General features: G+C 43.4%; 1 protein-coding gene across 3 annotated transcripts; it reads right to left on the bottom strand.

The window, feature by feature from the left end:
- Nucleotides 1-349: 349 nt before the first annotated feature.
- egfl7 (EGF-like-domain, multiple 7) lies at nucleotides 350-9,776 on the bottom strand. 3 transcript variants are annotated; one of them, XM_029445426.1, is made up of 9 exons: nucleotides 9,596-9,776; nucleotides 6,425-6,652; nucleotides 5,811-5,933; nucleotides 4,714-4,826; nucleotides 4,273-4,368; nucleotides 3,963-4,166; nucleotides 2,049-2,125; nucleotides 1,645-1,807; nucleotides 350-771 (listed from the first exon to the last, which is right to left on the bottom strand). In XM_029445426.1, exons 2-9 carry the CDS (start codon nucleotides 6,502-6,504, stop codon nucleotides 752-754), a joined length of 876 nt encoding a protein of 291 aa, XP_029301286.1. In that variant the 5' UTR covers nucleotides 6,505-6,652; nucleotides 9,596-9,776; the 3' UTR covers nucleotides 350-751. The 3 variants fall into 3 exon arrangements, with proteins under 3 accessions (XP_029301286.1, XP_029301288.1, XP_029301287.1); XM_029445428.1 differs by lacking the exon at nucleotides 9,596-9,776 and adding an exon at nucleotides 8,402-8,563; XM_029445427.1 differs by lacking the exon at nucleotides 9,596-9,776 and adding an exon at nucleotides 7,236-7,517.
- Between the last annotated feature and the right edge of the window lie 4,018 nt (nucleotides 9,777-13,794).

Genomic DNA, 13,794 nt, shown 5'->3' with positions numbered 1-13,794 from the left:
TGGGAGGTACACGTACTGTACTCGAGTACATTTTAGCGATACTAAATAAGTAATTTGTGTCTTTTCTCCTATTTTCTTGAAACAAGTTATTTTAATACTTAAATTACATTTTTATTTGTAATGTATCTTCACATTGCGTATTAATACTTTAAACTAAAGTGCAGGATCTGAGTTAAGTGATTAAAGTACTTTATGCAGGAGAGGCCAGCAGGAGACCTCATGTTGTGTTAACTTAGTGTCCCTTCTTATATCAGCAGTGTATCGAGGAGCGTGTACTTTATTCAGTAATCCTTTCAGATCAGTGAGCACACACACACACACACACACACACACACACACACACAACGCCGTTTTTGATTAAAACTTTTTATTACAAAATGTTACAAAACTAGGTAAAAATGTCTATTGGAGACGTAATCATAATTTAAATAGATAAATACAGATGTCCACGTCTGCCCCGGGACAGTTTGGGCTTTAGACGGAGGACACAGCTGCACTGATGCAAAAACAAACACAGAAACAAAGTGGCCAGTTTGACCTTTGACCCTCAGGGGGTTTCATTCAGATGTTACAGGGATGATGTAATGCTGACGCTGACCCTGCCACCGGTACTGTTGGGAAGAGTGAAAATCACAGATGATGATTGAAGCCGTTTCTGCTTCCTGTCGTCCCCTTTCTTGCGAACAGCAGCCATCTTGGTTTGTACAACCTCAGGCAGGTCATTATTAACTTCATGGGAGATGTGCGGCGGCTAAGTCTCCTGGCAAGAACCTGCGGGGAGAAGAGTGGAAAGAGTTACCACAATGCCTTGGCCATTAAAGTTCATGAAGCTACAATCGCATTTATTAATGAGCTTTAAAATTGAAACCTGATTTTATAGACATTAATGCAAATTGGTAAGAAGAAGCTTGGGTTGATAGATTTCCCTGTTCTTCACATGCTACTTATTATTCATAATTCTTATTGGATCACTATTACGCAGTTTGTTGACAGAATTTAAGTAATGTTTCTTGCACACTTTTTATTAAGATGTAAATATGTGCATGTCCAGTAATAAAGAGCTTCTGGCTGTTGTTCAGTAGACTGTGCAGACGTCACGGTTGTTACCGACTTTAACGTTGACGGTGACATTTGTGTTGCATGCCGCTAGCATGGCTGCAGACTCTTAGGCTGCGTCGAACGGTCTTTATTTTACTTAGGAAGGTCACTAACCGAGTGAAACGACCTGGAAGTATCCAAGCGGCAGCCATGATAGTTCTCTAAATGCTAAGGAAAGCTGCTTCAATGCTTCCTTTCGTATCCCCGTTAGCATAGTGTACACTGGACCATCCTTTACCGAAGGAAAGGAGATGAAGCCGTCCCACAATTCAACGTTATGTAATCTTTTTAACGTCTTAATTAGGTTACAATTTAAGACCAAACGTAACATTTCACTTATAGTTTGATCTGCTTTGATTGAATCACAAAACTTACTTCGCCAAAAAGGTTATTATGTTACAGGCCCAATATTTTATTACGTTATTAGATTTCTTTATACATTTTATTTTATTACATTTGGGCTTTAAATTATGTTTTTAAAAATAGCGTTTCCTGCTTTCGTGGGACTCAAAGCTCCAGCGGTGTCAAAGGTCAGAGGTCACTCACATGTGCCGATGCGTTCCTCTAGAAAGCCGATCTGCTCGCTGAGGGAGTCGATGCGGTCGAGCTGCTGGAAGGAGTGGGACAGTAAGGTGGTTTTCTCGGACCACATCTCGTCCAGCGACGGCGGGAAGAAGCTGCTGAACGGGGCCAGAACCATCTGCAGCTTCTGAAGGGAGAAAGACGGGAGACGAGTTATTAAAAAAGAAAAAGCCACTATTAAAATGTTAAAAGCCATCGTGTACGTCTGGCATTTCAAAGACTCCTGTGTTTGGTGATTAAATAACAGATTTTAAATCACACGAGGAGCAGAGGTGTTCCTGGGGAGCGGGGCTGGGAGGTATCGGGGTAGGTGGCTTCTGTTAATGTGTGTTTGAACATGTGTGGGGGGGTTTTTCTTTTTCGTGTACCTTTTCCAGGAGCTCTACTCTGTTCCTCAGGCTCTGTACCTCCTCCGTCACATTCTCCATCTGGCTGAACCCTCCACCTGTAGAAAGCACACAGACACGTACATCAGAGGAGAGGATCTGACATCAGTCCTGTTACATTAATATCTGGAGAGCTTTAAGGAACTGGGACGGACATGTTTCACTACTTTCTGACATTTTATAGACCAATGATAGGTGACTGAGCATCATGCCTCCATCAATCCCTCTCCTCCAATGATTCACTGCCACTGCAACGTCTCTGCACTCCAAACCAGGAAGAGGGTCGCAGAGCGGCAGGCAGGCAGGCAGGCCGGGGGGGTTTTTTAGGGCACAGGAGGGAATCATGGACATGGGAACGGCTGAATAAAGCCGATCCAGGTTGCCAGAAATAGACGAGGGAAACATCCCTCGTGTGAACATGCATCGGATACGGGGAAAAGTGTCTGCCCGGCGCCACCCGAGGGGAATGTCACTGGAAGAGGCGGGACGCAGATCGGGGATGCAAAATTAGGGACCCCCTCCCTTTCTGGCTGGGCTTCGGCAGATAGAGCTAGAGCGGCTCAATCTCTCCCAGATGTGGTCCATTACTGAGACAAGAAGGAGTTTAGAAATAGGGGGAGGGGAGGAGGAGGAGGAGGAGGAGGAGGAGGAGGAGGAGGAGGAGGAGGAGGAACTAAAAGGGAGAGTTGGCTGATGACCCCCAGCAGACAGGGTTGATGGAGCTGGAATGAGAATACAAGTGTTGGCCAAGAGCACATTCAAAAAGGGAGACGGTGGAGGGAAAGAGAGGAAGATGGAGAGACACAGACGTAGTCCAACACTCCTCCGCAGCGGCTTGGCAGAGTCCGAGCGGCGTTGTACTCTGTGAGCATTTCAACCTGTGTTTGTGTTTGTGATCTCCGTCAACATCCCTCTGACGTGCGCATGAGAAAAGATAAAGGAAGTAAAAACATCTCTGCTGGCCTCGCATTGAAACTGAAAAGAATAACACATCCGTCACTTTCACAGAGTAAAGACCCGTCATATTTTAGCTTTTCATCTCCGCTCCCCCCCCCCCCCCCCCACACACACACTTTTTCCTCAAGTTTTGTTTCTGCTGACTCGACAACACTTGCAAGCCTCTTGCGTGGAGTCATGGGAGTGAACGTTCTCGGAGGAGATCCATTTTGTGTGACTTTCTTCTCAACAAACGCTGACAGGAGGGAGTTTGGAGCGGAGCCTGAGAAAATTTGGCAATCTCACATTTACATGAGAGATATTTCACTTTGTGACATGAGACAGTATCCTCTTTAGATTTACAGTTTAGTGACTCATAAAAATACAATTTGGGAGAAATGGGGGGGGGGGGAAGTCTTATTTAAGGTTTTATGTTGCATAAATCCCACCAAAAAAAGCAATAACGCTGACACAGGGATTAAAAGGAATGTCCTGGGGGGGTCAACTCCTGCATTTGAAGACGTTGTATTATTTTGTTGCTAAGATACAAGAAGCACACACAAAGGAAAATCGACCTTTTCATTGTAAGAGACAACATTGCATCATTTTAAGGGAACTAATGGAGTGTGTGGGATAAAGATATGTCTGTATTAGCATGGGAGCTCTATTAGAGTCAGATGTTTGCTTTACTGGCAGGAGTCAACCGAGTCATTATCAAAGACCAAGTCGTCCCAGTCTCGCCGCACGGGGCCCAACCACAGGACATCTGTCTGCAGTCGGCACCAGTCGCAGTGCATTATTACTCACGGTACGAGTTGAGAGTGGCATAGCGCGTACCAAAAGTAATAATGGACCGCGAAGCTGGCTATGTTCCTTTTCTTCTGTGCTCCAGACACTTTGCTGCTGCAGGAAAACACAGAATTATACCAGCACACACACACTGCTATGATGTTCATTTACCCGCATCGGTGTGACCACCCACTGTTGCCTGGCTGGTCTGGGTGGGAGGAGGAGGAGGAGGAGGAAGAGGAGGAAGAGGAAGGCTTTGACAGGAACGGCCATCTCCAGTAAGCTTGAAGCCGTCTCTGCACGCACATCGATAGCTGCCAGCTGTGTTCACACACTCCTGGGCGCATGGATGCTGCTCGCTACACTCGTCCACATCTGACAGGAGACACAAAGAAATTGGTGATTTGTGTGGTTGTGCAGGTAAATGCATGTGTGTGTGAGTGTGTGTGTGTGTGTGTGTGTGTGTGTCTTGTGTGTTTACCTGTTTGGCATTGGTGCCCCGTCCAGCCGAGCAGACAGGCACACTGGTTGGGTCTTAAGCAGGTACCTCCATTCACACAGGGTTGTCCACACACAGCTGGAAGAGACATTTAAAAAGGAATGCTTCAGCATGTGAGGAAATGTTTTTACTTTATTGCCAGTTATACGAGAGAAAGTCAAAAGCACTCTTATGTCTGTACACGCTAAATATGAAACTACAGCCAAGAGGTGGTTAGCTTAGCTTAGCTTAGCTTAGCTTAGCGTAAAGACAGGAGAAACAGCCAGCCAGGGTGTCTAAAATCTGCCTCCCAGCACCCCCAAGTGAAGCATAAAGTGAATATGCATGTTTCCTTTAACCTTTGCAAAGCGTTCCCCCTCAACAGATGCAGGTACTACAGGTAGAGTTTGACACATGAACCCATCACATGTCCCTCCAGGTTACCTTGGTTGCAGTTGTGAGAGTGAAATCTCCGCCAGCCGGGGCAGCAATCTGAGTAGAAATCTGAAGGAGGTGCTGCTCTGCTCACCTGCCGGTACGCCACCGAGTACACAGTCCTGTGGAGACAAAACACAGACACACACACACACACGGTTAGGGGTTTACTGGTTATTCACAATGCTGTAATCACCCTAGTGTGTGTGGTTCAGCTCTGTCAGACTGAAAGAACGCTGAGGAGAGAATGGGAATTTAGTGGCATACTGAAACCACGGACCACTGACCTCTTAGTGTGTCAGAGCTGAGACAGGGATGAGGAAACTCTGAGACTCTGGTCTGGAGAGATACAAGCTGATAGACTGAGGCAAGAGCTACAAACAAAGAGAAAGCGACTAGAGAGGATCAAACTATTTTAAAAGGACTCTGACAGACACACTCCAGGTGTGAGGAATGAAGCTCATTTTGGAGTGAACTGTCCCTTTAAATAAAGTAAGGAGAATCACTACAGGACTAGATTGACCTGCCAACATAATGTGCAAAAGGAATGAAAATAAAAAGCATGTTGTTGGTGAGGGAAGAGTTAAAACAAGAAGATTGAAATGTAAGGGGGGGGGACTAGAGAGCATCAGAGCTGGAGAGAGATTGAGAGTGCGTAAGTATGGAGGAGAGACACGGTCCAAAATAAACACGACTGCGGTCTCTGTGGCCCGGGGCAGGCAGTTCATTTCCCGTAGTTACACAAAGTACTCGATATTTAGATTCCACCCAAGTATGTGCCACCGTGACCCAGTTCTGTGTGTGTGTGTGTGTGTGTGTGTGTGTGTGTGTGTGGGAGAAAGTCTACATCTATTTATGACGTCTAACTCTTCCCCTTCCTAAACATGTCAAGCATTGTTTACATCTTAATTAAATAAAGTACATCTTGCGATGGCTTAATTACAGCTCTGCTATGACCCGCGTTTAGGGTTAAAAGTACAAAAAACAGGATGATGTTGAGTAAACATGATGAAAACTAACAAAGATATTTGACCCAGGACTGAAACTAAATGAAAAATATCTGACAAGATGAACACGATCGCCAACAGAAGAGGAACATGTCTCACTTGTAAGTGCTGCAGAGGCGATGCCCCTGACACAGGGTGATGTAGGGCTTGTGCACCGCCCGGGCATATGACTCTGTTGCCACTGCAGCGCCGTGACGGGGGTCTCGGCCGCAAGTCCTCCTCCTGCGGGAAAAAACAAAACTTGAAATAAAAGACGTTGGCTCTAAGGCTCCAAACTGATTCAGGAAGCTGGAACGAGTCCACATTTGGAGCTTGGAGGTTTGTGTCACCAGAAGTTGGCGTGCAGCCTAATTGCTCCTGACTAACGCGTGGAATCACTCAGGCAATGTGTCAGAGTTAGGGGTCGACCTTTCACCTCTTTGGCTCCACTTGACCTTTCGTTTGGCTTTTTGGTTTATTTTGGTCTTTGTGCAATTTAAGTGAAAATGACAAGATGCGCCTGGAGACTCCCACAATGCTGTAGCGTCGGTCCTGAGAGAGTGCACTCTGGTGTTTAAATGTCACTCCACCACTTTGTATACGTTTGTGGCGGGTGAGAGTGTCGCTAAAACAAACAGGTCTGAGCGACAGCTGGAGATCTGCGGCTGTAAGAACCACGCTGATCCGATGACAGGCCATAATAAACACAGGAAGAGCATTAAGTGAGCTGTTACCCGTGGTGAGCGAAGAACTGTGGAGTGCCCATCACGTGAAGGATGAAGAGGGAGGAGGAGAGAAGCAGCGTTTGGTACATCGTCTTCCTCTTTCCCACGTTCCCTCGCTCGGTCTCTCACACTCTTCTCTGTGCCGGGGAGGAGGAGGAGGAGGAGGAGGAGGAGGATCGTAGCTAAAGTCTCCTCACGCTCAATGTGTACAGTTTCCTCCACGACGACTCCAGCTACCTGTAAAGAGAGGGAATTGGAGATAATCAAGTATTAACAGATTACTTGTATAACTATAATCATCCCAGATTACTTTTGAAGAAATGACCCAAACTGATTTCCTCTTTAAAATATGCAAATACAACTTCATTTGATTTGATCCACTGTAATTGCAGAAGATGCTAAATGCATTTAAGTTGCATTGAAAATGTTTTTCGATGTTCAAAAGAATATTTGGGGATCTTTTGTTTAAATGTATTCGGATTAGATTAAATTGTTTTTGTAATCCAATCGATGTTGTTACTAATCACAAACATGCCATGTCACTTGTATTCAGACTCCGTATAAAGTAGTCAGATCCAGTATTAACACATAGATTCATAACCCTTGTGAAGTTAACGCTACGTTCAGCACAACAAAAGGACTCCACAATCACTGATTGCTTTGCAGATGTCTGGATGCATGCTTGCAGAGGTGGGACCACGTCTTTGCACTCAAGTTTTGTTTGCATACAGTACAAATAAATGATAAAATAAAGCACATTGTGACTTATTTAGGACTCAACACTCAAAGTTTAGGACTTCTGGACTTGCAGAACAATTACTTTTTCCCGCCTCTGGTAAATACAGTCCTGAGTTGTTGTAGACAGAGCAGGTTGAACTCTCTCTGACCTACATGCTGCATGGACTCTGAGACTAAAACACAAAGGACAGAGCAAAAGGACAAATAACTCTACCTTCACACAAATGTTCACTTATCCCTTCACAACATTTTTGGATTAATACATACTGTACAGGATTACAAAATGGTGAAGCAGTTCCAGAGTGCATGACAGTCAGCTTGGACCGACGCTATCCTACAGGCACGTTTTTAAACACACCAGATACTAAAAACCCTTAGGAAATCTCTAACGGGGCATTAAAGCCAGCCGGGTAAGATCGCAGGTTATTGGGGGCCGCAGCCTGCAGGAGGAACCTCAGTTATCCTGGGGGGGCGATGCTAAGCCTCAGTTGACAGCTTTCATGTCTCTCTGATCCCCGGCTGGCTTCATGCCCAGAGTCAGGACACGCACATCTGAAGCCTGAGTTCATTCACAAATCAGGAGACTTTGAAGACAGCGTGAGCACACGAGAATAAAGCATCATTATTACACTGATGACAAGGAAGGTGCTGCAGGGCTCCTATAAAAAGTTATTACCAGTTGGGTGTGGTATAGAAGATACGTTAGGCTTTTTATTATGATGTTATGGAAGACTATTAAATATTTAAAAAGCATGAGTACAAGCAAGGAAGATGTACTCGGATATTTTACTTAAGGAACATTAGCGTAAAAAGAAGAATTTTTCCATCTGTGGAGTAGAAGTATAAAGTAGCAAAGTAGTCCAAGTACCTCAAAGTTGTACTTAAGTACAGTACTTGAGTAAATGTACTTTCCACCACTGTCCAAATGTAATAGTTTACAGCACTGTCACATTAGGAGGAACTTTTGCAGACACATTTCTTACATTGGCCATGAGAGGGCGCTGTTTTACAGCTCTGTACAAATCTCCCTGTGCTACATCCTTCACTCCATCTCTGGAACTCTCTCACATACGCGCACGCAGAGGTGCGCGCGTTAAACGTACGACTTCACATATAAAGAAATAAACGCACAGAAAATCCTACACTGAACAGCAAGCACTTACAAGCACTTACAAGCACTTACAAGCACTTACAAGCACTTACAAGCCAATATCAAAGGTGCATGCATAGATACAAATAATCACAAACCGTGAACAATCAGCTTTCCTAAAAAATGAATCCCCCCCAGACAAAAAGCACAGTCCTACACTGCAGGAAGGGGAAAAACGCTCTCGGTTTGAACAAAGTTAGTCCCGTTATATTCCGCTGCGGAGTTCATAAATCCAGTGATACAACTCCGCTGCTAGTCAGGTTTCTCCTGCAGCTCAGACTGTCTGTCAGAGAGCATGTGGGGGGTGATGGTAGGACCTCCTCCCACTCCTCCAGCTGGGTGTCCCGCAGCTCACACTAGCTGCACTGCGGGGATCCGAGCGTGACGTCACTGCACGGACTATTATGGACTTTTTAAACTTTTCTTTTCATTCATAAACTACATCTGAAAATATTACACAAAATATACACAAAATATGTATATTTCTTTCTTTTTTATGTTGATAACAAATGTACTTTCTGCAAGACTGAACAAGAAAGTATAATTAAATATAGATTTTATATGTAAATCACTTATTTTGAATGTGATGATAACACTTGTTTGTACTATTGTGAACTTGGGAAATGTCATATTCATAAAGTTAAATGTCTTGTTTCAGCCCCATATTTTATGTTGTTTTTAATTTAAATTGAATATTATTTTGAGTCTCTTGAACTAGCATCAAATAGGAAATCAGTAAGTATGCTACTCAGATCTTTAACTTAAGTCAAAGTAACAAAACTAAAGAGTAGAAATACTCTGTTACAAGTCAAAGTGAAGTTCTTGTCTTAGTAAACCAAAACTAAAAATGATATAAAACTTTTTACCTGTATGTGTAAAAGAAACAAATATATATACATTTTTAAATATTAGAAATTATAACAATTAAGAGCTTTAATTGTGTTTTTTTCTTTTAATAAATTCTGTTAACACTAATCCCTTTCCTCTGAAGCTGTCGTGAATTAAGTTGTTCAATATTTAACCCAATATTAAAGATAATATTAAGACAAAATATAGTATTATTATTGTATTTGTATACATATCTAGAAGACTTTCTGAGTCATGTTGCATAATAGGTACTTTAAGTATAATTTGATGCATATACTTTTTAAAACTTTTACTTAATTAAGAGTTTGACTTTTATTTGTAACAGAGTATTTTGAGACTGTGGTATTACTACTTTAACTTAAGTAAAACATCTGAGTATTAATTCCAACACTGGCCTTTGAAAAATATAATTAAATAAATCTTACCGTCGTAGTCGGGGGTCATCAGGTGTGTGTGTGCGCGCGCAGGCTGAGCGGCGGCCGTGGGCACGAGCCGCCGTACCGGTGGGTTATTGGACTCTTCCATGCTGCCAGTTTCTTTTAAAGCTCGGGCTCGGTTGTCGCGGTTTAATTCGAGGTGCTCCCTGTGAGTCGAGCGGCCACAAATGAAATGTCTTGTTGCGTTTTTCAGTTGCTTTTTATGCAGAGCTTCCTGTGGAACGCAGGAATTGGATGGACAATCCCAAACCGGACTTCCTGTGAGTGTTTGCCGCTGATAAAACCCCTCTCCTGCACAAACACTCTCCATCCTGCTCAAACCGCTTCACGAATCTGATTTTGAAGCATTTTTCTGTCCCCATTGTGGTGCAGACATCTTGAAGAGGGGCCTGCTCACCTCGTGGCCTTCTGTTGTCTTTGCAGTCCAGAGAGAAACATCAGCACTGGGGGGGTTATTTAGCAGTTTACACCTAGCTTTATATAACACCACTTCAAATAGTTTAGCTGATGGCACAATGGCAGCTCGTATAGGCTCATGTTTAGATTTGGAGATCAAATCTGTCAAATTGCAGCTTGTTAGAGCCAAACTGTTGCACGATAAGAAGTCGCACAAGCTTCGTTTTCCTGCTTTAGTGGGAGCAATGGTACAGTTGTAATATATATTTAGTGCATGGCTGCAAGTATTATTTTCATTATCAATTATTCTGCCAATTTTCTAGATTCTTCAATTGATTCTTCTCTTGTTTTGTCCGTACAAAACCAGTTAAATAAGATATAAAACAAAGAAAAGCAGGAAATCTCCATATTTGCGAGCCTGAAAATGCACGAAACATTACTTGGAACGATTAATCGATTATTAAAACAGCTGTCAGTGTATCAACTAATCGCTGCAGCTCTGTTGGTAAATACTAAAACACATGTTCAAGCTTTGAAATATGTTTGTGTTGAGCCGGTGACTTTATCTTTTTCTTTCATAATGTGGTTAGAACAGATCTCCAAAAACATGATAATGCAGTTTTAGGATTGAGAAAACAATTTTAAAAGCTGCTAAATGAACCTTGTTGCAAGATCGTTTCTCAACTGCTGTTTGAACCTAAAATCTTTAATGCATCGTCCTGACATTTGAGTGATTCTGAAATAAAAAAAGCTCATTTTATTTCCTTTATGGTCCTCACAGCGTGCTATATCTTTTTGCATGAGTTTATGATCAGACGTGTCGGTCCACAAGACACTTGGTGCTATAAATACATTTGAAATGAACTCGTATGGGACATGTTCCCCACTCTTATAAGGGTTTTGGAGTTTGTCCGGATGGGGTCCTGCCTGGGTTCAGATGGAGTATCTCATGTGAGCCTTCTGAAGCAGAGAGACCGTAGCAGACATCGTGTGTTGAAGACAGACGGGCTCCTCGGCCTTAAAGCTGAGCTTGACTGAGATCAGTCTGACAACCAGGACTCATTTGTCATTCTAAGCATGTGCAGAATCGGACCGCATGCTCACACAGTTAAATGGGCACGCACGCGCGAATACACACAAGTTTTTGGTGTTTGCCGTTGGGTCCACGAACCAGAACTTTACTAAAATGGAACAAAGCGTTTGATGCTTCTCAACATTAGTGATGAGAAATGACTTGATCGTATTTTACACTTGCGGAAGAGTATTTAGTGTTTGCTGTTCATTTAAGAGCCTATATGATCTGACCCTCCCCGCATAACAAAGAGGCTACGTGCTGAGGCACCATGGGAACGTTTCACTTTGGGGTCGCAGGTGACCACACACACCATCAAGGCTGATCGCTCAGAGGGGGCGCATTACAATATAGGATGCAAAATCAGTGTGGCCTTGTTTGTGAATGCGCTGGTGTGTGTGTGTGTGTGTGTGTGTGTGTGTTTGTAAGCTTGTGTAAGAGAGACCGAAATGGGAGGATTTTTTTTTTTGTAAGAACTCTTTTCATTCTTTGAAATCAAGACTTGGCCGACACACGCACAGTTTTGCCCTCTGTGTTCCAGATTTGTCCCAGAAAAGATGCGGGAGGGGGAAAAACAAAAAAATAAAAAAAACTGAAGCAAAGCAGCACTTCCTCTTTGAGAGGAAACAGGAAAAGGCTGGGGCAGCGAGATTCTGGAGGCTGCTCCCTTGGAACAATAAAAATCTCACTTTGACAGGAAACGGATCTGCGTCAAAGAGGGCCTGACAGATTTTGCTAAAGGGCAGTAGCGATGACCCTGGATGGGGCATGAACAAGGCAGCTGTGCCCAACAATGACTCTAAAATAGTAGAAATGTGGAGGACATACAATGCATTTTAACACTTAGATTTCAAGCTAATGCTGTATGAAGGTGAGTAACGGACAAAGCTTTACAATAAACGCCAGAGGGAAAGGACGTAATGTAGATGAAATGTTTTTAATGTCTCCGTACAAGAGTGTGAGCTTAAAGGAGGGCTTTCGTTGTTTGTTTCAGTCTGTTAGTGAGTCTCTGTGTGAGTCTTTGCATGTGTGTGTGTGTGTGTGTGTGTGACGCTTTGATTCTGTTCTTCTGGCAGGATATCCAGAAACACGTGTTGAATATAAAGGAAACCACTTTATTAAATGTCTTCGGAGGTCTAATCAAGGGATCATTGTAGTTCTCATCAAACCTCATTTAAATTGTCACCCGTCTGTCTGACGCACAGTGAAGTCCTGTCAAACACATGTCTCATCACCAGCTTCACAATCTATATCATTTATGATGCCCTCTATCCTTAAACTTCACCTAAAAGTGGAACAAAAAGGGGGGACCCTCCAGGAAGAGCAACAGAGGGAGGGATACGTTCATCAGGACGGATATCCAAGTGTCACGTATACAGAGTACACAGAGACACCAAGAGTAACATCTGAATGTGCAGCAACATTACATTTATATATAGTGTGAAAACAACAAATAATATACAAAACAAGGCAGAAAGCAGTTAGCGTACAGGCAGGAATATGTCCAAATACTGAGGAAAAACATGCACGACAACAATAGTGTCATTATAGATGCACAAAAGGTTTTATATCAACTTTAGAAATGTTCTTTCCCTTCGTCCCCTCCTTCAGTCAAGATTAAGTCATCACCGCTGACGGAGGAGCGCACGTCAGCAGAATGAACAATGTTTTTACATAACTGCAGCTTTTAGAGATCCGATACTTTAATATCGTTATAACACGTGCTGCTCGCCGCCTTGAGAAGTGAAGCCAGACTTAATGTTGTGGGATGGTGTCTGTGGTTTACGGCAAAAGAGGCAGACGACATAAAAACTAATTTCCCCCCCCACATTTTCTTCCTCCTTTTGGAATTCATATGAAGTTCTTAAAGTTGAAACGCAAGCTAGCATCGTGTCAGATTTGATCAGCTCTTCACAAGGACTAGCGGTGTAGCATGTGTCTCAGCTCTGCAGGATTTCCATGATGAGCAGCCAAACAGGACATCCTGTTGTCCAAGGCCTGCCACCAGTACCATCACCCCCCCCCCTGTCACCTGCAGCGTCAGACAGAGCCGAGTCATGCGCTCGTCCAAAGCCCTCCTGGAGTTAAAAACACTTTGTGCTGGTGATCCTGGCACTTCCTGTGCTCCACTTCAACAGCCAATAGTTTGAAAATGCATCATTCAAAACTGACACGGTTGAATTCCCAACCAAACCAAATAAATATTGTTTGTCCCAGGGGGTTATTTAAAGGGACAGTTCGTCAGTGTATTACCTACGTTAGATGCTGATCGGTATACAGACAGGAGTTATGGCACAGAGGCGAACGATGTACGCTATATTTAGAATAGTTTGCCACCAGACTCTATTGATAAAAACTGCAATTTTACCTCCCAGAACTCACAGAGTTGCTGGTGTGCCGCTGCCTTGGACTGTAAGTTATTGTTTAAATTCACACAATAACACAAAGAAACTACCCGACACCAGCTGATACACTGACTGTGGATAAGTACCTCGTGCAACCCCACTGTAAACAATCCAAACTATCCCTTTTTAATCTGCGAGCATGCGTTGTAATGTCCCTTTAATGGCCTCTCCTTCATACAGTGTTTCCGTCCTTCTGCTGCCAGCTCTCCTTGTCAGCCCGTCATCAACAGTGCGGAGAGATTAGGGACTTTAAACACATTCCACTGCGTCTCAGAAACACATGTGAGTCTGATTGGCTTATTTATCATAGTAAT

This window comes from Cottoperca gobio, chromosome 12 (assembly GCF_900634415.1).
Source record: "Cottoperca gobio chromosome 12, fCotGob3.1, whole genome shotgun sequence".
In the NCBI taxonomy this organism is placed as follows: Eukaryota; Metazoa; Chordata; class Actinopteri; order Perciformes; family Bovichtidae; genus Cottoperca; species Cottoperca gobio.
This window is presented reverse-complemented; position numbering and strand designations above follow the sequence as displayed.